At 45.5% G+C, this 21,962-nt stretch overlaps 7 protein-coding genes across 7 annotated transcripts; 4 read left to right on the forward strand and 3 right to left on the reverse strand.

The window, feature by feature from the left end:
- Positions 1-877: 877 nt before the first annotated feature.
- JR316_0011501 (uncharacterized protein) lies at positions 878-1,903 on the reverse strand (the record flags this gene model as incomplete). The annotated part of the gene is made up of 1 exon (XM_047897155.1): positions 878-1,903. One exon carries the CDS (start codon positions 1,901-1,903, stop codon positions 878-880), a length of 1,026 nt encoding a protein of 341 aa, XP_047743564.1.
- Positions 1,904-3,122: 1,219 nt separating this feature from the next.
- On the reverse strand, positions 3,123-5,864 carry JR316_0011502 (uncharacterized protein; the record flags this gene model as incomplete). The annotated part of the gene is made up of 11 exons (XM_047897156.1): positions 3,123-3,219; positions 3,277-3,476; positions 3,536-3,700; positions 3,753-3,965; positions 4,023-4,060; positions 4,112-4,523; positions 4,576-4,646; positions 4,700-5,396; positions 5,447-5,637; positions 5,690-5,755; positions 5,810-5,864. 11 exons carry the CDS (start codon positions 5,862-5,864, stop codon positions 3,123-3,125), a joined length of 2,205 nt encoding a protein of 734 aa, XP_047743565.1.
- A 794-nt stretch (positions 5,865-6,658) lies between these two features.
- Positions 6,659-9,018, reverse strand: JR316_0011503 (Transcription elongation factor SPT5; the record flags this gene model as incomplete). The annotated part of the gene is made up of 6 exons (XM_047897157.1): positions 6,659-7,208; positions 7,265-7,530; positions 7,583-8,413; positions 8,473-8,744; positions 8,812-8,899; positions 8,971-9,018. The coding sequence occupies 6 exons, from the start codon at positions 9,016-9,018 to the stop codon at positions 6,659-6,661; spliced, it is 2,055 nt and encodes a 684-aa protein (XP_047743566.1).
- An 890-nt stretch (positions 9,019-9,908) lies between these two features.
- On the forward strand, positions 9,909-17,328 carry JR316_0011504 (uncharacterized protein; the record flags this gene model as incomplete). The annotated part of the gene is made up of 17 exons (XM_047897158.1): positions 9,909-9,918; positions 9,962-10,062; positions 10,120-10,448; positions 10,500-10,656; positions 10,709-10,892; positions 10,945-11,010; positions 11,066-12,177; positions 12,231-12,510; positions 12,573-13,044; positions 13,104-13,336; positions 13,398-14,003; positions 14,057-14,149; positions 14,300-14,312; positions 14,911-15,259; positions 15,316-15,606; positions 15,643-15,789; positions 15,850-17,328. The coding sequence occupies 17 exons, from the start codon at positions 9,909-9,911 to the stop codon at positions 17,326-17,328; spliced, it is 5,922 nt and encodes a 1,973-aa protein (XP_047743567.1).
- A 730-nt stretch (positions 17,329-18,058) lies between these two features.
- JR316_0011505 (G1/S-specific cyclin pas1) lies at positions 18,059-19,702 on the forward strand (the record flags this gene model as incomplete). Its single annotated transcript, XM_047897159.1, has 4 exons — positions 18,059-18,322; positions 18,393-18,400; positions 18,465-18,757; positions 18,828-19,702. The coding sequence occupies 4 exons, from the start codon at positions 18,059-18,061 to the stop codon at positions 19,700-19,702; spliced, it is 1,440 nt and encodes a 479-aa protein (XP_047743568.1).
- Positions 19,703-19,946: 244 nt separating this feature from the next.
- Positions 19,947-20,497, forward strand: JR316_0011506 (uncharacterized protein; the record flags this gene model as incomplete). The annotated part of the gene is made up of 3 exons (XM_047897160.1): positions 19,947-20,258; positions 20,314-20,415; positions 20,468-20,497. The coding sequence occupies 3 exons, from the start codon at positions 19,947-19,949 to the stop codon at positions 20,495-20,497; spliced, it is 444 nt and encodes a 147-aa protein (XP_047743569.1).
- Positions 20,498-21,290: 793 nt separating this feature from the next.
- Positions 21,291-21,870, forward strand: JR316_0011507 (uncharacterized protein; the record flags this gene model as incomplete). The annotated part of the gene is made up of 3 exons (XM_047897161.1): positions 21,291-21,680; positions 21,743-21,791; positions 21,839-21,870. 3 exons carry the CDS (start codon positions 21,291-21,293, stop codon positions 21,868-21,870), a joined length of 471 nt encoding a protein of 156 aa, XP_047743570.1.
- Positions 21,871-21,962: the final 92 nt, after the last annotated feature.

A 21,962-nucleotide genomic window follows, 5' to 3' on the forward strand; every position in this document is an offset into this window, starting at 1 on the left:
TTTGGCTTACTGGAGGAGTCGGCCAAGAGAACAGCATCGTAACCAGAGGGTCCAGACAATTGAAAGAGAAGCACATTCAGTGTCCTTACCTCACTCCCGGTGCTCGACTAGAGATCGATACCAATCCGACGTATATGAGAAGAAAGTCAAATTTTATCAAAGTGGCACTGGTTGGTGATTCCAAATGCGTTAGCTCGCATCTAGGGTCGGTCTACGGAGAGACTGGAATTGGAATCTACCTCGACCGAAGATTCAATCAACTTTGAATCTATATTGAGAATTCCTCCAGCTCAAGTTGGACATATAATGTCGGTAGGGTATGAATAATTCAGCCAATATTCCGAGAGATTTTGAGTGGTGACCTATTTTGTAGGCGCTTATCTCTTTGTTGTTCATTGACGTGGTCCGTGCGCGTCAGAGTTCACCAAATGGTTAATGCCCAAGTAGGTAACTGGTTTTTTTTTTTTTTTTTTGAATCTGTTTATTATCGTGCCGCGTGCGACCCGGACCAGCAATTGGTGTGCTTAGACACACGGGTGAGTGCTTCTCACCTTTCTACGCTATGGTATCTACTCTGTAATAAGTATAGAGGTTTGTATACTAAGGGTTCAGCTTAAGATGTATATTTACGGTATTGGGGAGTTTGGGAGTCGTGATAACTGGATTTACCTTATGGCTTATTGGAGATGCCTCATAATAGGCGATAAGGTTTAGAATTTAAAGTCCTGGATGTCCATGATTTTGGTGTCTCTCGGAAAATATTACGAATACTATGTGCGAAAATACTTCGTCAAACAAGTCTCTTAGCTAGAGTGTTGACTTGAGCCTAGCGACGTATCTTTAAAATATGATTACAACTTCAAACACTATCTTAGCATCACGAAATCATCTTTTTATGGTTGAGTTTGAGCCTTGTGACTACATGCTCGACTCTCGGTTTCTGTTTTTTCGGCGCTTCCATGCTCCCCTGACTCAGGATGTTGATACCCCTGTCCATTTTGCACTCCACTCGAAAGCCAACCTTCATACTCTCCCTCACATTTTTGAGCTTCAGTACCAAGTTGCAGTCGCCCTTCAACACCGCATTCGGGAGGTTAGGTGCGGTCCAGGTCCAGCAAACCTCCGACATATTTGACTTGAGAGCGCCGTAAACTTCAGCGCCCTCCATCTTCGTGTAGCGTATATCGTGACTCTTGGTCACCGCGGCCGCACCAGTCGCCCCCGCAGCATTAGCCCCTAGGTTCAATGAGACTTCTTGCCCATGACCGTGTTCGACTTCAATGCCGTTAAGAACTAAGCCGTTTGTATACTCGACGATTTTTAGCTTTTCGTCCTTTTTGTTAATGCCCATAAGATTCGATGATCCGGTGTCAAAAAATCTGACATAAAGACGGATGTCCTTGAATTTCCCGCTAGGAGTCGCCGTGCATCTGAAGATGATAGTAGTTTTGGAATCGCGCTCGTCTCCAAGCTTGGCTGCGAGGTTGAAAACGGGAATATTTTCGCGCTCCAAGGATATTATGACGCTGTATATTTCTTGATCTATCGTGAACTCCTCTTCTCTTTGAGTTAATGAAGAATACCGGTTGCTAGTCCGGGAGAAGCTAATCGTCGGGATGACGGCCCACCACTTTGAACGCTTTTCCACCGATGTGGGGGAAACTAGGCTCGCCGCTTTTGTGGGCGACGAATGATTCTCGTCTACCCTTTTAAGCTTGTCGCTAGGGTCATACGCTGGGGGGTCACCATCTAGAGGCGTACTCCTTTGGGGCGTATTCTTTTCAGGTGGTAGCTGCGATAAAGAAGAAGTTGAACGGGGACGAGAGTATAATGGATTATCGTGGTCGGAGTACGATAGTGTCAAACGCGCGTTTAACTGGAGATGATGCTCGTCGGGTTCCATGATGACGGATGGAGAAACAAAAAGAGCAACTTTGAGAACGGAAAGAAGAACCAAGAATTTGGAAACTATGAGGAAAGAGGCATTTGGTTATATGATTTTATAGCATAGAGGTGTAGTTTTGTCAACGCGTACCTGACGTACATATGATAATGTCAATATCTCCGGGCTTAGCTCAAATTTCGTACCGCAGAAGCTAGATAGACGCCCAGTTATTCACAAAAGACCACTTCTCGATTGCCAGTCAGCTGCAAGAAGAAAATGCGTGCAATACACGCTTGTATTTGAAACACCACAGGATGTCGGATCGGTCATTGCTACGTTTGCACTTGACCGTGCGTCGTATCCTAAATGGAACATGAGATAATGCTTGCGACTGCCTTAGTTTGCTATTATTGTATCTTAATCATGGGCGCCATACTACCATTTCGATCAGTTTTCATTGAACTCTCAGTGATCTGGCTTGCTTATGTGCTAGAATAGAATGCAATGACTCAAATAACCACCCAATAGTCTCTGGGCGCCAACATGGGTATGATAGGATTCCGTCTGTTCATCAATAGGAGGAAACGTGTGTATCCCATGCGTTGAACTTCCTACCCCAAAACATTCTTGCATCGTGGTATGTACCAGGCAGTTCAGCCTAATTGGGCTTTACATCAGCAATACCGGGGCCAAGTAGGTAATGATCCGTAGTGATACGTAATTCTGTAGTGCCCATAGTAACGGTCCCATTTGGGTAACACACACTGATGTACCTGTAGCTTGGTACCAACGTGACATGGTACTCTGTAGTGATCTGTATTGTAACGCGAGTGCTGTGTAGCGGCATGTAGCATGCTTACCATGGTCCATACCCCTCTGTATACAACTGACATACAAATTGTAGCATACTACCACAGATTTGTAGCATGCTACCACAGATTTGTAGCATGCTACCACAGATTTGTAGCACATCATAACACACTGCAAATAGGTACAAAGGCATATATAGTATCCACTTTCATTTGTATAGTGTTGTGTGGCTATTCCTGCAAGTGCCAATATCACACTGAAAACCGAACTATTTTTGACTAAAATGGGCAATTTTAAAAATAGATAATCTATGTTTGGATCGGACCAAACATGTTTCTATTAGTAGATGCATAACTATTAATACGTGACGATCTAAATATGGTATCTTCTAATCCACACCCGGCAGCTGCCCCGCTCATTCACCCAACTACCCTTCTGGACCGTAATCTAGTTCCTCCTGTGGGATAGAATGGAGAGTCATCCTATAAGGGTTGGGGGGGTTCTTCGTAGGCCTCATAATAGCACTGATTATGGAGATCTAAATGATGCAAAGAAAGAAATGAATAAAAAAAGATACACACCATCCTTCCTCAGCCACTTCCCTACATAAGCGAGCCAAGCGAGGACCTTGGTTCAAGGTATCCTTCTCTGCCTCTGCTGCAACCAACATGCAGGCATCATACCTCAGGGAGTACTCCTCTCCCTTGAATTCAATACCCGAACACGGACCACCTCTTGCAGGGTCAATCCCATCCCTCCACTCCTCAAGACAGTTGTAGATCTACAGCAAAATGCTTGTTAGCAAGGCAGTGCCAATAGCAGGAGAGAAATCAGAACTACACAACTGGCCACAAGCGCAAATGCTTTGTGGGGAAGCGATGTCTTGAAGAAATCCGTCTTTGTCTCCAGACCTTTGATGGGGACTGCAACCCCTTTTGTAGGATGGTAGAAGAAGTCCAGACAGATCTTCTTCACAAAAGGATGTCCAAATGGGACATCGTGATACTGGAAACAAATCAATGAGTGGTAAGCCAGGTAAAATGGACGGCGAACTCACTCGGGTTTTGGCAACACCCCGGTGGTATTTACCATTGAGTAGCCAATATGCTACCCTGTCCTTGATGTATTCGATCTCCCCCATCTGATTTTCAAACATATTGGGGTTCGCGGCGATGACCTCCGACGGGACTTCGAGGCCATACGCATTTTTGACCAGGGGTCTGATCATCGTCTTCAGTCTTCCCCGGAAGGTTGATGCGTAGACAAATGCCTAATGAGAACAGACACGTTAGTACGATATCCTTAAAAGAACACGCTAAAAATATACCGTTACGGCGGTATTCCTGTCTAGGAGCGTTTTTTTCTCTGCAAAGTTATGTAAACCAATTAACTAAAATCACAGAAGACAGAACTTACTATCAGGCAACACTTTATCCGTGTTCATTCTTTCAAACACGGTTACTGCCATCTTCACACATCCATCGGCGACTAATAAGTGATTTTCCCGAGTGGGAAAGGGGACCTCCTCTACTACATACAGGCACATCAGTTTGCGTGCAATTTTGAGCACATCTTTCCAGTAACCAGTAAAGGATGCAACTGAATGCTTGGATACTTCCCTAGCAGAAGAAGTACTGGACTTCTTATGAGCGATGTGTGCCTCACCAAGCACCTCATCATCGTCAGATGCTTCGTTGTTCTCCCTTGTCAAACCTTGGGATACGGCTCCTTGCGAAACAGCCGCCTTGCGCAATGCCTCAGGGCGAGGTGGCTTGTTCGCCCGATTACGACGACGGTGTTCTTGAAGAACATCCTCTACTTCCACAACCTATATCAATAATACATTAGCTAGACATTAAATACAGCAGAGAAATGATTACATGGGGGGAAGGCTGGCGGAGCAATGCCCTTGCTCTCCTCTCCTCTTCATCATCGGAAACTTCATCAACCACTGTCAAACATAGGTGGTAAGCAAACACGACATAAAGGTGGAGTTAAACCAACGCTGGGCAGCAGGCTCTTCATCATCTTGACCCGCGTCGTCGTAACCTTCATCACCGTCGACATATTGGAGAGCTTCTTCATCCCCAATATTCTCTTCATCAATTCCTTGCATGCATTCGTCCCCTGATGCTTCCTCAGATCGCCTTTCACCGTCACTATCCCCCTCTTCCTCCTCCTCATCTTCCTCCTGCTCTATGCCTTCGTAATCTTGTTGCTCCTCCTCGTCTTGATGGCTGATGCTAGCCTCTTGGTGGGCGTTATAGGCTGCTGGATGCACTGGCTGTTGTACAGGGGCATGTTGTGTTACAAGATGCACTGGTTGTTGTACGGGGGCATCGTAGTATTGGATAGAATTCTCTGCCGCAGGGGCAGCGTAACACTGAACAGGATTTGCTGCGTGTTGTACAGGGCGCGGGACAGGATGTGCTGCATGTTGTACGGGGCGCGGGACAGGATGTGCTGGCTGTTGTACCGGAGCAGCGGGGCGCTGGATGGGGGCAGTGGGTCTTTGGACAGCATGATCAAGCTCTGAGTGCTCCTGATTTCTCTGAGCTGCACGTTGGATCTGGACAGGAGGGGGGGCACCCTGAGATTGTCGTGGGCTTGGTTGGACTTGTTGGACATCCCAAGGAGCAACTGAAGGCGTTGGCCTTGGTTGCATTTGAATAGGGGGACCTACATGCGACACAACGGTAACCTAGACGTGCTTGGAAGATAGCAAATTTAAGATTAGAACAGTAGACTCACCCCATTGCGAGGTTTCTTCAAGGGAGGCGCCATCTCATTTTCAGGCATGGCACTAGTATCCACATTGGCGGCCCTTGACTTCCTCTTCCCAGCCTTCTCGAAGTCAATAAAAATGATGTTAGATGTTTTCTCCTGCCGAGCATTTACTCCACCAAGACCACGGGTGCTTCGGATAGGACGGCCATTGGGGTCTTTTTAATAAGGAGTTCAGTGAATCTCAACAAAGAAAATGCTAGTACAGACCTGCTTCAGGAGCCTGAGGTGGCTCGTTTTCTGCCATGGAGCTCGGACCCTGTTCAACCTCTTGTCCTAGATGGATAAAACATTAAGTATGCGGATGTAATGAGGATATATAGATGATACCTTCAACCGTGGCATTGACAACCGCCTTTTTCTTTTTGGATCCTTTAGGTGGCATATTGGGCTGGTTTGACGGTTGTAATGCAGAAATAGAGACAAGGGGTGGTGAATTATGTCAAGCTACGATCCGGAGGTATGCGAAATTAGCCTCTTTTCAAAATTTAAGGCGACGGACATCAGTCAAAAATATATCGTGCCATATAGAAATTACAGGTACTGAAACAGTACCCCTATCTACTACAATATATCACATATACATTATAGTCAGATTCCATGTCCTACTTAGAGTTAAGTAAAGTTACATCTCAGAGGGGAAAAGACTGCACCTATCATGATCGCGGATTATCCTGAGGGTGCATTAGAATAGGTATTCCCCGACTAATGAGGGATACCCGTAGACGGGCGATTTCGAGCTGGGTTTCAAACAGAAGATCTTCATTGGATTTATATGCTCGCATAATGTCGTCCATATAACAACGTAGCTCTGCCTGAACTTCTAGACACCTCTGTTCAGTGAGTTGAAATTGGTCAAGAGCCTTTTTAACGGCCTCTATGCCTTGATTCTAGAGGAAGGTGGATTAAAACATGAAAATAGACCTAAAACGAAGAACTCTGCCTCTTCGGGTATGCTAGGGAGGCGGCGACTTTGAGGTTGCGAAGCGTTGTTGCTATTGGAATGGTTCATGATAAAGATAGGCAACAATTTGGTGTGGTGGTGGTGGCTTAAGTTCAAGACGATCAACACATTACGAACCATTAGCACTGTTGATTGCCGAAATACACTTAAATAGAATGACATAAAACCCGTATATGTCTACAAGTCCGTGTTTGAGATACAAGTAATGCTGCACCCTACATATTTACAACTTTGACACCATGGGACGGGGGGAAGATTTGAATCAAAGATGTTGTCGGAAAAGTTGGGAATGTATCACCGCGTTTCATACGAGTAACGGGATATTTATGTACAACGCAAATATCCTTGTCTATTGATCGTATCCTGAATATAATCCCCATTGAATCGCCCTCAAGCGGTGTAACGAAGTCGTCCTTTTTTACAGGATGAATTGGAAACAACACTGATTTCGGTAATGTCAGTGTACGTCCCAGTAATGCTAGGTGGGCAGTATCGTCGGTAAGGCTGAGAAGTTCCATCGCCACTTGATGGTCGCCCTTGGATTTGTCTACGACTTTTAATTGTAATCCTTTCAGCTTATCGTATTTCGTATCTAGCCAGTGAGCGACGGTTGAGGGTAGTTCTGCAATTTCCACCGCCGAGTGTACAGGTATTGCTGAATACGGATTCCATGCAGGAGACAGAAAACTTGCTACTGTGGATGGCATTGGAGTTGCTCCACCAGAAGGCCCGGGGTCTTGAGCGGAATTTATATGTTCTCGGTTGCTTGAAACAATGTCAGTAAGCACCTGACAGTCAACGAATCAAGTGAAACCACATACTGTATAATTAAATGTGATATTTTAATACGTTCCACCCTCTGGTTACGAGCTTCCAGCTCAACGTCTGCAAAGCCGTCGGGGGTAGTGTTTTTAACGATGCCATAGTACCCCTTGAATGTATTATTCCCGACAACGATGACACTCAAACCTATATAGACGTCGTTGTGGTCTCTTTCTCCAAGCTTTGACGAATGACGCTTTCGCGGGCGAAGAGTAGCATGGGCAGGGGGGACGTAGAATATGACTGTGTGGATGGGCACAATGACCTGAAAAATGTGTTGAACACTACTGAGACAAAGAGAATGACAGTTCACCTACTTCGCGTTCGTGCTCTGGGGCGATAATACAAACAGATCTTCCATCAAAGTCTGACACCCATCCATGGAGATCTTTGTGATCCCCTTCAACGACTTCAACACTATCGCCTATCTGGAAAGCTGCACGTAGATCGTGTAGTGCAACTGCTTGTGTTATACCTTGGGAGGGGATGTGCACTTCCACCTCAGCATCAGAAACACTCTTGACCGTTCCAAAAAGACCTAAGTATTCTCCACCAATAATTTTGACTCGATCATATCGTTTCAGTCGAGTCATGGAGATGGCTTTCGAGGCTTGCGCTAAGGTCTCCGTCGTTACAAATGGACACTCGCGAAATTGCTCCAACTCGGACGATGTTGGGAGGACATTGGAAAGATATTTGAGATCGATGGCGTCGAAATCCATGATAATAAATCCATCCTGGAATATCCTGTCAAGGTGCGATTTCTTGATGTTGTCCGGAGGTCTGGGGATAAGAACAACACTTTTCCGACCCTGGAATGTGAACACAAGGCCGGTAGCATTTGCGTAGGTCGTCCAAGCCTTACGCTTTCCAGCAACCTTGACCCACGATTGGTCTTCAGGGCGTGAGGGTGGGGGATGAGATAGGATCTCCATACATCTCTCCGAGGATAGCCTAACTAAATGTGTCGGATTAAGCTCTCTAACGAGGCAGGCTAACGTATGCGCATGTTGCATTGATGGCGCCTCGACGTAGATTCTCCCAGGAATTGAGGATTGAGCGAAGACAGACCGGGCAAGGATGATGGGAAATGTAGGGTTCGTTGACATCTGCATAATTTTGAAAGCGACGGCCTCTTTGCGTCCAACCTATCACTCGTAAGGTGATCAATAAATGCTGACTGAAGACTTATATTATTTTTGCGTACCTTGCAACCTATTTCATACATGATATCAGTTGCGGAAGGCATATAATTATTATCACCAAGTCCTCCTGGTTGGGGATTGCCATATTTCTGTATAAGTTCTCGTGAACTAGATGGCTCTATATCATTGTCAGGACAAATTTTCATGCGTGAAGGCAGAAGCATGGGCAACAAATCGCTCCATTCATCAGCGTTATCTGTATTTTGCATGGCATGATATAGCCGAGAGTGTGCAACACGTTCCTCATCCTCAGAGTATTCATCGTTATCATTCACTGTATGTCAGAACCCATTAGCATCAGTACATATTGAGCAGAATATATGTAAATTATTGGAACATACGTAGTTGGCCCCCTTCATAATCAAGCTCTTCCGAACTTTCATCATCATCGGAAACCGCTGCTTCAATGTCTATGAAGGGATTAATGTCCTGATTTTTTGAGATCATAATTAAATTTCCCTGAAGTTAGTGATTAGATGGAGGGTTGGATTAGTACACACTGTGCGGTTGCCTAGGCTGTCAAGTCGTCTGCGTTTATAACTAGACATTGTGGGTCTTAAAGACTGTTAATCGATGTTCATCTCACTTAATTTATCATCTTAACTTGTGATAATTTATTTTTAGATACTACACAACCTATTACTATGATAAGACGCTATGATGAACGGAAAGAGAAAACATATGGTGAGAAACACGCTATTTCCGGAGCGATTCTTTAGGGTAGGTTTCCCGTCCTGAAGTCACGAGTTGGTTAAAAAAACGCCCCCTTACATCAGCCGCATCACGGTGATGCGGCTGATGTAAGGGGGCGTTTTTTTAACCAACTCGTGACTTCAGGACGGGAAACCTACCCTAAAGAATCGCTCCGGAAATAGCGTGTTTCCAACTTGATTGTTTTTCTTTCCGTTCGTCATAGCGTAGTACCCCTCCCCATAGATTTAACATACATTCTAATAAAATAGACATAGACAATACTCTAGACACTCTATAATAGTTTTCGTTCAGTTAAAATTCATCTAGTTGAAAATTTGAGACACCAGAAAAAAACACACAAAAAAAAGTAAGTACCCAAAGAAATAGAATGCAGGGTGAGACGTTGAAGTTTTGTAGTGCAAGCCCAGAAGATTTCCCCCGTTGCCCGACTCCAAGCTGAAGAAATTCTGGCGTTTCCCTTCGAAACGCAGGTCGTTCGTCAGACTCTGGAAAACATGTTGCTAGAGTCGCACCCACTCCGCGTAGGTCTTAATTGGATTGCCATTTATGGTACTAATATCAAGTTTCTGTAGAGGATGGTGGATTTCCTCCGACGATATGAGGACTTCACCTTTTTGAATTACGATGTTTCATCATCGAGCATGCGAGCGGCCATCAAGTATAGGCAAAGCTTGGCTGCCCTTTAGAACAGCATCGTAGAGACACCCTGCGTAACCTCGGCTACATGGGAGCAGGTGGGTAGCTTATTTGCAGCATACCGTCTACTCGATCTCGTAGCGTTGTGGCCAGCAGCCTTTGGACCATCGTTGCCGGTGACCGTGCCCCTGAATGAAATACAGGCCAGCACAGGAACTAAGGAAATATTTTCACGGTTCAAGGTATGCGATCATGAAGTCACTCAATGTTAATTCTTAATTTTCAAACAATTATTGTAGCTTGTAGATGACTTGAAGGACTGGCCGGCAATGCTCTGCTCTGCCAGGAAGCGCATCCTCAGAGCCGACTCTAAGTCGCACAGAAACATCAACACCCCTTCTATCAGTGACACGCCGTCATCCGCTTTCACCCAGGGCGGGCCCTCGGAATCAACGCTATTACTCTGTCTGGCGCGTAACCACTTCAAGGGTGTTGTGGGGAAAAAAATCGGGAATGTGTACTGCGCCTCGCTACACTACCAAATCTTGTCAGGAATGCGCGGTATGAAGGACGATGAACACGTTCTACCAGACATTCCAACGGACACGGCTACTCTTGCAAATCTCTAGTAAGTTTTCTTTCCTCTATTCATTGATACAATCTGCTCAACATACCCTAGTGCAAGCGGCCATCCTGATGCTGCGTTGTTCCTCTCAGAGGTCACGCCATCTCATTTAAAAATTCCTCTGCATGTCGCCCTTTTCATATCCCCCATCCTTCTTTTTGTGAATAAATCTTGGTATTCTAAGAAATGTGACCGGGAGCAGCTGCTTAAAGTAGGTGTATCCACATCCTCCCAGTTTAACTTGGATTAACGCACTCCTTTAGGCCTCAAAAGCGCTTGGTAATTGTCGCCCCCGTGTTCTGCGTGAAGTGGAGATGGAAATTTGGAAAATCATTGCAGCGCAAAATTGCGACATCCAGTCAGCCTTATATAAACTTGTTATCTCAGACTGCTGGATGGAATGCGAGCGGGTAATTGCACAAGATCCCGCGTTTCACTTTTTCATATGTGTGTTCTACGTACTGTAACAAAATAACAATTTAAACTAATAATTGGCCAGCGTCAACGAGCAGCGCCGAGGTTACAGCAAATTCTAACCTAGCAAGGCGCAGCACTGAACCACACGGTAAGTTATAAGCAAAGTCTGCGTCAATTACATGATTTAAATCCGTTTAAAACAGCTCAACTTCAGACCGTTTCCCATCATGGTGAAAAAACCACCTGTGAAGGGTCCGACGCAGACGCGGAGGGTGACGATGATCACGAAGTGGACACGACGGAAATGGTCAGCATGGGTCAATGGGAGAACGGGGACAATACGGTCCCTACCTCAAATATACAGCCTCCGGAAGACACGTCTTCAGTGGCTGGCAAGGATGTCAGCATGGGTCAACAGGAGAACGGGGACAATACGGTCCCTACCTCAGATATACAGCCTCCGGAAGACACATCTTCGGTGGCTGGCAAGGATGTGCCCACGGACGAGCAACCTGGTTTGCCGCGGAGTGATGATATTGGATCTGGTCTACTTCAGACTGAGAATACTGGGCCCTCAACTGCAGGGGATTGTGAGATGAACGTTGATCCGGAGCAAGCTGATGTCGACCATCAAATGGAGGATGGTCCACATACCAATGGTCCAGAAAATTTGGGAGACGGCGGGGCTGGACAAGGAGCTGAAGGGTCTTCTGACGAGGCAAATCGTATGTCGGAAGTTCACGAGGGCGAAAAGCAGGGGCAAGACGGAGAACAACCCGACAAGGAGAACCGAATGTCAGAAGATGGTGAGGAGGAAAGGCCAGACGACAGTTCGTCGGACAATGAGACCGAGAAGGAGGGGCAAGGGGATGTTCCACCAGTCCAGGAGGACAGAATGTCGGTCGATGGAGAGGGGGTAGGCCCAGAGCAAAACAATGATTCCTCAGACATGGAGAGGAATACATTGGAAGACAGCCAAGGCGAAAAGGAGGGGGAGAACGCACCTCCTGCTCCTCTTATTTTGAGGATTCCTCCTGTTTCCCAGATAAACAGGAGCAAAAACACCACGGCTGACTCCTCTCAGAAAGGGAAAGGGAAGGGCCGGCAGGGCCTTTCCAAGCGGCCTCCCAAACGCAAGCCGACGCAGGCTACCGACACATTTGATTCGGACGACGACCTGTGTATTGATATCGATCTGTACGACAGCAACACCACCCTTGATGTCGTCAGCACTCCGGAGAAGGTGTATGGCACCAAAGTTTGGTCCACCTACAACGGTCATGGCCAACTTAAAAGTTTCTGCGTTGTTGCCCATGTAAGTCATTCTCGATATTGATTTTTTCGTCATTTATTTATTCTCCAAACAAGAGTCAAGCCGACGTGGATCGTGTTGAAAGGGTTCTGGAATTGGTCGAGAGTGACTACGTCGATGGAGTTCCATTGCACATAGCACGTCCCGAAGAATCATGTTTTGCGGTATTCGACCGCAGCACCACGAAATCCATGTATCTGATGGAGTCTTTCTCTGAAAGGAACGTCGTCCTTATGTCTCCTTCTCAAGAGGAGTCTATTTCAACTTGCTCCGACGAGTTCTACAGCCAGGTACGTCGCCATATGGGTGATATGACGAGCACCAGGTCAATCCAAGGTGTGTTTCCTCTTCGATGTTTTGATTTTTCTTTCTGCGTCTCATGCTAATGGCCGTAACAGATATGTCGACCATGTCGTCTAACCCCATCGAGAGGATTAAGCGTGGGTCCCTCTCTCAGGTCATGGAAGCAGCGAGGATGAAAGGCAAAAGAGGAAAGATCCTCAATGCCCTTGACATCCCTTTACCTCATGCAGGCGCTCACTCTTTTGACTTGAGTACTGAGGCGGCTGCTCTTCGGGCTACATCTGGTAGCTGGAAGTATAGTACCCCTGTCCCATTTGGTGATATGTCGTGGGGACTCGTAGCTACAGAGGGGGCATTTTCAGATATCCATATCGATGCCAATGGTTTCTGTTCCTTCATCCAACCTCTTCATGGACTGAAGCTGTGGATTATCATGTATCCCAGACGGTTGGATGTTGACCTTTCTTCTGACCGCCGTGTATTTCTGGGAGACAAGCTGGATTACGGGGAAACGCACCACCAAGACTGGATTTACGAGGCGATTGTTCTCGATAACCAGTCAGAACTGTATGTGATTTTTGAATGTCCTACCCATTTGATTATATTGACGCTACTTTGAAAAACAGCTTCATGAGACCAAATACTCTACATATGGCGTATTCTATCTCCTCAGTGGTTTGCCGTGGCGGACATTTTTACTCCTCCACTTCCTTTGAAGAAACCCTGACAGGAATCATTCACTGTTTTACCGCTGGATACAGGGCAACGAATACGAATCATTCAACGTCCCGATTTTTCCTGCAGCAAACCATACATTGGTTCTACAAGGTTTTGGTTGAAGGTGACAGCGACCCAGAAGGTATGAGGTTTTTTACCGTTTCCTACAAGATATCTGATTCTTTTCTTCTATTTTCTCTCAGATTTTTATGAAATGTACCATGTCCCATTCTACAGTACGCAGTCCGGATACTCGAGCTTGATAGCTCTGTGCGTGTGCATGATCTTGGCAAATGCGCTCGACTACGAGACCTATCGAAATCCTGATCAGATGTTCTCCACCAAGACTTCGGCACAGTTAGACGCATGGATGCGGTGGGATACCAACAGCCTGAGCGACGAAGAGCGCAAGGCGTGCATCTTTGCCCGTGGCGAAGCCTTGGCTATTCTAGAGTGGCTATGTCATCGCATGAAGTCCATCCACTACATGATTGAGACGGACAAAAACAAGGATGCACAAAATATCATGGCGACAGAAAAGTTCCATGAAATGATACTTTGCCGCTATGCCCGTATGATTCTAGCCTACGACGCAGAAGCCAAACATAACAACATTGGTGGTGCCCCTTGCTGTACCGACACCAGTTTGCTTTTTGTCCAGCTTCAGGGCGTCTGCAGCGGAGAATTGAACAAGGTTATATGTCGCAGTATCGACCAGCTTCCTCGTTCCTCGGTCCCAAAGATGCTCAAGTTACCCGTAATCACTCTCATTGACTGTGATGCCTGTGCGGATTCCTCAACGCAATTAAGTAGGTGGACCAGTGTCTGCCTTTGGATATTCACTAACCACGTCACAAACTAGGAACTCCCAAGGAGATTCTGGAACTTGGTACGAGTGTGAGGGATAAACTGTATCTGGATGGCATGAAAGTCAAGCTGGAGAGCACAAATCCGAGTACGTGTGTTCGATTATGCCTTTACGTCGCAAATGCTTATCTCTTCATCAGAATCAGAGTCTGTTCCGCCTTCTAAACGACGGCGACTTTGATATTGTACAACACATTGACACACATCTTGATTTACATACATGCCATGTTTTATTTAGTACTGAAAGGCGTGTATGTCCTGTAACATAATGACGATTGTTTTATTATCTGTAGTTGTGTGCTGCTCGTATCGCCAGACCAATACGCAAATTCTCGCTGGGATGAAAGCTTCTGGCTTTACTGTAACTGCTGTGCGTTTGAATTTATCATCAAGGTCAATGAAATCAACTAACTTACGTTTGTTGATGCTTCTTCCACCCACTTCAAAAAATGTGTTAGTGTCTTTGTTCTGGTGCGTATATACAGTAAAGCTCTTCCGAAGCCCTCCTTGGATTGTACTACGGATTGGTTGAATACTAACCCATGTGAAATTTGTTTGTATTAACGGAGACATAATCAGATAACATTTATAGACCCACTGCACGTTACTGAACATTACATTATTAGTTTTTTTTTCGTATCTTTGCTTTTGTATGAGTCGTTGTTTCAACATGGGAAAGGGCAAGGGCAAGAGAACTCAGGAAATCTGTGTGCGTTGTCCTTGATGCAACAAGCCATTTGCTAAGCATGCAGATGTCCAAAATCACATCAATCAACCAAAATCGGCATGTCGTTTTCAATATGAGAACGTTATGCATTTTCAGTCCAATTGTTCAAGCTCTACATCTAGATCAGCAACCCCCGTATCTCGAGACCCTTCTCCCAAAATTGGTAATTTTATGGAAGTGGACTATATCGACAATTTTCTTGGCGCGTCATCAGAGATGGAAGATGACCCACCCCCCAAGGCATCAAAATACAACTATCCGTACGTGAAGGAGGATTATAACGGGGCTGGAAGAGCATTTGGAACAGGCCTTACATTCATGGATCAGCTCAAACAGGATCAATTCGAACCCCAGCGGGCGGAAAATTTGTACTATCCTTTTGCCTCGAAAGATGAATGGGAGCTCTCCCTGTTCCTACTTCGCTCTGACATGAGCGTAGGAATGCTGAATGATTTTTTGAAACTTGAACTGGTAATTGAGCGTACATTCCCATCATTATTTATTTCAGCTGAGTCGATCCTGTATAGATAAAAAAACTCAACTTGTCCTACAAGTCGGCAAAAGATCTACGCAACCGGGCAGAGATCCTTCCCTCTGGTCCGCAGTGGAAGAGTCAAACGATCATACCAGAAATACCAAGCAAAAATCAGCTAACGCTTTTTTACCGCGATGGATTGGAATGTATCAAGGCGCTTCTTATCAGTCCCTTGCTCCAAGATAGCATGCACTTTAGCCCATTCAAGCTCTTCGACAAGTGCAACGAGATGATGCGGGTATACACTGAGTGGTTTAGCGGTGACATTGCGCATTTTATGCAGGTTAGTAGCAATGCCTTTGTCCAAGTTTGACGACAGTATAACAAGATTCCCAAGGACCAGCTCCCAAAAGGAGCAACACTTGTACCTCCTATTATTTCCACGGATAAAACCAACATTTCCAACATGACCGGAGGCCGTGTCGCCTACCCTGGCCTTATCAGCATTGCCAACATAATGATGAACGTTAGAAACAAATCGTCAAATCATTTATTCCTTCTTTTTGTTCTTCTTCCCATACCAAAGTTTCTTCATCGCTCCAAAGCTGTGAATGGGATGATGGCAGCACGGCTATATCACCAGTGCATGGACATTGCTCTAGAATCGGTCAAACAAACTGCGAGGGTGGGAACCACCATGGCAGATGCATTGGGGAATAATCGTTTCTGCTTTACACCGCTTGCTGCCCTTATTGTTGATACTCCAGAATCTGCTCTGGCGGCTTGCGTCGCAGGATCCACATCCTCTGTGACGTTGGCACAATACGAGACGTTTGGGGATTCCTTTCGCCACCCTTCCCGAACTGCAGATCATACAATCAATACCATCATGGCCATCAACAATGTTAAGCCCCCTAATCATCTCGAACCATATCTAAAAGAAAGCAAAAAGCACTGTCTCAATGGGGTTCACCTACCGTTTTGGAGAGATTGGCCCTTGTCTGATCCTTCTGCATTCCTTACGCCTGAACCCCTTCATCACTGGCACAAGATGTTCTGGGATCATGATGCAAAATGGTGCATTGCTGCAGTCGGAGGTTCCGAATTGGATTTTCAATTTTCAATTTTACAGCACCGCACTGGTTTCCGACACTTCAAGGAAGGGATTTCTTCCTTGAAACAAGTGACCGGTAGGGAACATCGGGACGTTCAGCGATACATTGTTGCTCTCATTGCAGACACAGTCAGTACACCCTTTATCTTAGCCATCCGGTCTCTGATGGACTTTCGGTATCTCGCACAATCTCAAACAATCTCCGAGGCAATGTGTCTCAGAATTGAGCAGGCACTGCAAGATTTCCATGCCAATAAACAAGCCATTCTTGACGCGGGAGCACGTCGAGGTAAAAAAAACAACCCAATCGATAATTTCTATATTCCAAAACTCGAGTTTTTGCAAAGTGTAGTACACGCAATTAGACTAAATGGATGTGCAATCCAATGGTCTGCAGACACGACAGAGCATGCACATATCGAGGTGGTCAAAGCCCCTTCCAGTTCTAGCAATAATCAAAGATACGAGCCTCAAGTTTGTCAATACCTTGATCGTCGTGACAAATTGCGCAATTTCGATTTGTTTACAGCTATACGAGAAATGAGGATCGATTTTCGGGCTATACACTCTGCAACAATTACGGATGAGGAGGAGCAGGAGGAGGGGGATGAGGGGGAGGAAAACGGCGAGGTTGTGATGGACACAACGTCAGAACTTCTTTCAACAATCATGCCGATGACAACCTTTCAATCAGCAAAGTCCAATCGCATTGTGGATTACTTCTACAAAGCTAGTCTCTATGAGCGTAGCGTATTGGAAGGCCCAGTCCCCTACAGAACATTTTCTTGCAGCAAAAACGTTGTTGCCCATTTATCTAGGGATGCTAGTTCCAAAAGATTGCATATCGACGAGGTTGCGAGCATTTTTAAAATTCCCGACCTACGACCAGCAATTGCCGATTATGTGTCACTCATCAATAAGGAATCAAATCCGAGACAGACCAATTCTTGAGGTTATCACATCAAGGGGATAACTGGCAGGCGTGTTTCTCCTCCCGGTTGTCCGTTGCCGTATTCAAAACTTGAGGTATGGCATAAGGTCCGTATACAGTCGACTGCGTACCAATACCCTCATGAGATCCTGGAGGCAGTCACACTTAATGCATATCCGCCATCTAACAAACATCCTTTTGGATACTTCAATTCAGCAATCATAAACGTGGATGAATCTGAGGAGTGGCCTCGCAGCGGGCTTCAAGGTAGTACTTCTTTGTGACTTTTTTCCGAACCCCGTTGACCAGCCAATATTGTAGGCCATTCTGTCGTCGACATTCGTATTATTTTTCGCATTGTCGGAGAGACACCCAGTACTGTGTCTCCCGATATTACTGGAAGATTTCTCGCATACGTCCAACGTTTTGAGGTTTTAAATCAGCCACAGTCTCTAGGTTCTGCGATCCGTGGACCTTACCCAGAGCCAATAACCGGCATGTATAAATTAAAACGAAGTCAACATACAGATAACATCATTATGGGTGGAATTTTACCATTGAATCAAATACGCTCCCTGGTTGATCTGGTCCCTCAGATGGGCGAGAAGGCAAGGCGAAGCCTTACTACACATAACAGTCATTCCACTAGCACCAAGTTCCGATTAAACAAATATTTTGACAAAGAACTCTATTTGGCCCTGTCATCATAACATATCCACCTCAGGAAACCCACAAAGTTTTCAATCCCTAATGCACATTGCCACTCAAATTATCACCCAACACGCCGGCCTCGTTGTACACAAAGACGACTCGGATCAATATCAACAGCCGCTTCTCACCAGTCCCGCTTTCTCACACTGTATCATTGTCACCTACTGCATATCCCTCCATCCATCTCATCTCTGCAGAATCAAGTCGTTCTCGCTCATCTTCCGCTCACCACCGCCCAAACTCCAAAGGATTCTTCCCAGAGTGCCTCTTCCTCTAAACAAAAATTCGCCTCCAGTCTTGTCGGTCCGTCCTGTCCTCAATTAGCGCCCATCTTGCCGGAGATACTCACTTTATTTTTTCAATTCCATTGCAGATTAAGCTGTCAGCACCTTATCTGAGATCTGGCGCCCTCAAGACATTCCCTCCCTATTTCTACCCACTGAAGTCCTTTGAGGATTGAGGACATCTGGAAACATACTGCAGACAGCACTATGTTATCTCGAAGCCATTCGTCCCAAGGTTCCCAAAATTTGCAAGAGGAAAGCATTGGCCTCTCTCCCACAATCCATACCTGCCATGCCTCTGTATCATTACCTACTAAATACCCCTCCATCCGTCTCATTTCTGCAGAATCAAGTCGTTCTCACTCATCTATTCCACCCACCACTGCGCAAATTCCAAAGGATTCTTCCCAGAGCGCCTCTTCTTCTAAACAAAAATTTTTTTCAAGGCTTGCCGGTCTGTCCTGTCCTCAATTAGCGCCCACCTTGCCGGAGATACTCACTTTATTTTTTAAATTCCATTGCAGATCAAGCTGTCAGCACCTTGTCCGAGATCTGGCACCCTCAGGATATTCCTTCCGTGTTCCTACCCCCCGCCAAAGTAGGGGGTAGCTCTTTTCCTCCTACTCATTCCCGTCCAACTTCCAAGCAGATCTCTTCCGATTTGCAATCCATAGCGTCTCATACACATCCAATACATCCACACAACAGTCATCCCTCCGTATCCGGCCATAACCCTTCCCCGACCCTCTTGCTTGCCTCGGGCACCAAATCCGATCAGATATTACCCCTCAAGTCTTTTGTTTATAAAGTCCTTCGCCACTCAAGGACATCTAAAAACGTACTGCAGATAGCACTATGTTATCTAGAATCCATTCGTCCCAAGGTCCCACAGATTTTGCAAGAGGAAAACATCGGCATTCGCTCTTATGCTCAGCCCAAAAGCAGTATTCAGAAAGCTACCCCAGAAGAGCTGGCGATGGATGCTGAGCTTACTGCTCTTGAGAACTCCGGCAAGATCAACATCATCAATAATTTTATTGACAATTCTATGCAAACATTCCGTGTTGCCGATTCTGGTTCACAAGATCTGGCTGAATCGTGCATCTATCCACAAGACTCTCTGTCCAGCGTAGATGTGCAGGTCTCAACGGCTCCTCTTTCCACCACCCTTTCTTTGCCATCTCCCCTCCTGTGTCCCCGTAGAGCCTTTCTGGCATCCCTCATCCTGGCCTCCAAATTTTCACAAGAAAAGTGTTATTCTAACCGTGCTTGGGCAAGGTTATCTGGTCTCCCACCTCGTGAAATTGGTCGCTGCGAACGTGCCCTCGCACAAGCCTTGCAATGGCGACTCTGGGTCGGCAAATGCGCCTTTGGTGAGAGTGCTGCAACTGCCACATAGTCTCAATAAGTTTCAACTTTCACGACCGCGCCATGTAGTACGCATTCTCAATAATCACTCTTTTGCTTGCCACCACTACGCGCGCTCCTCCCGCATTCAGTTAGATAGGCATCTTCTTAGACTAGCCTAGAAAAATCTATAGAACTTTGTTTTACGTATACAGAACCCCTGAAGAATTTTTATACCCGCGAAGTTTGTTTTCAGCTTGAATTCCAACTACGACAAAGTGAGCGTATCACACACCATGCAAATCATCAGCTATGAGGAAATTTTACGAATCGAAGCAGAAGTATTGGCCCCTACTTTCCCAGATCTAATACATCCTACAACTTTCCCAGAGGCCGCCTCACTTGCTTCTCAAAGACAGCAATACGACTTGGAAATGGCTCAGTTAGTTGAGCAGACCCAAAAAATGGTCCTTTTGACCGAGAACAGGCTGATACTGGCCATCCTGGCCCTTTTCAATGAAATTAACTGGACCACCCTGGACCCAAGGTTACTATCGTTGGCTAAAGCCAAGATTACCGAGGGTGACCAGTGGCTCAAAGCACGAGCCGTGAGTTTTCTGTTTCTTCAAGTTTCAAGTTGATACTCTTGCTTAAGATAACTAGGAGGAGACACTTCGGGATGCAGACTCAGGCAGCCCCGAGCACATATTGACCCAAGGGATGTCCATTATAGCCAACGGCCAGATTCATATTCGAACGGTAGAGGTGAGTCACAGTGATAACTACTTTGTTTCTACACTTTCTTAGTAATGGGCAGGATCTCATACGAGAATGTCAGGATCATTAATAGGGTCAAGATACTACATTGTAAATAGACACTTAATTGCCTTTAAAAATGTACATTTTATTGCTTGATATGATTGAAGAGCTTTACTGAGACCAATCACATTGGACATCAAACTCTCCTAAGTCTGGAATTGTACATAGAGATAGCTAGGAAAATCCAAAGCTCGCAGTAGTAATGTTGGAATGCTACAGAGCTCAACGGAGCATCCCGCCGATGACACATGACGCTATACTGTCTACAGCCCACTTTGATGCTACATCCGGTTGGCAGGACAATACGTTGAGTTACCTCCAAAAATCCGGATTTACTGATGTAACAAAGTTCTTTTTCAGTACCGTACACGCCTCCTGATCAACAACGGCATATAGAATGTCACAATGCAACTTCCGGTTATTTTTGTCAGTTCGGATGAATGGAAGACATCTGTTTCTTTAGCACGCAGTCCGACAGTCACAAGGGTGCTTTTTTCTGCTGTTTCACTCATTCACAGGGGATACTATTATCATTTGAATAGATGAGGCTTCATAGAAGAGTCAAATGCCAGCTCATGGATGTAGCATTCAATTTTCATCGATCGCAATGATGTCGGTAGGCATAATTAATCACATAAAGCGTGTAGATGAGAGCTGATATAGATTATGACCTCGTCATCTCAATGAAAATGACCAGATGTTGTCTGTTGAAAAGAATAAACTTTAAGCGACGTTCAATTGCATCTGAGCATCCCTAATCATCTCTTCATTGTCACCTCTAGTCGAGTTACCACTTCAGCTCCTTACACACCGTTACAACAATGGCCAAACCTCCTCCACTAGTTGTCAGGTTGATTGGGATAGGAAAATACGAGTATTACCCTTTTCTTGACGCAAAAGGGGACACCAATGCCGACGACCTTTACAATTTCCTTAACAAGGAATACAAAGATGGCAGAGAATGCGACATAAAGGTGGTCAAAGATGCTACGAAAGAGGCGATTCTGGCAGAGCTGAGATCCCTTCGGGAACCAGTCGATCGAACCAAGGGAATAGTCGTTTTCTTTTCTAGTTACGGAGGCAGCACGGGCGAAGGCACCTCGATAATATGTCCTACGGATATTGCAAGAACAGAGAAGAGTAAAGGTATCACCGACAAAGAGCTTACGCAGTTATTTGACTCAATTGCCAAGTTCCGCGGGAAAAATATTGTAAGTCGATTACACGAATCGCCGAGTCAAACGTTGAATAAAAATTGAATATAATCACGCAGACCTTTTTCCTGGATGCCCCTTCTTTGGCCTTTGATTGGGGATGGCCAAGTTCTTTTTTTTTTTTTTTTTTTTATTTTTTTTATTTTATGTTATAGCCTCTGAGGGGTGGGCCCCTCCCTTGGCTTAGTACTACCATTACAGTTTCTCTATATAGGTTGTAATTCTACTGTTCCATGTGTACTGTGTAAAGGAATAAAAAGTGTTGCTTATGAGAGATTA

Source organism: Psilocybe cubensis, chromosome 11 (assembly GCF_017499595.1).
Source record: "Psilocybe cubensis strain MGC-MH-2018 chromosome 11, whole genome shotgun sequence".
Classification (NCBI taxonomy): Eukaryota; Fungi; Basidiomycota; class Agaricomycetes; order Agaricales; family Agrocybaceae; genus Psilocybe; species Psilocybe cubensis.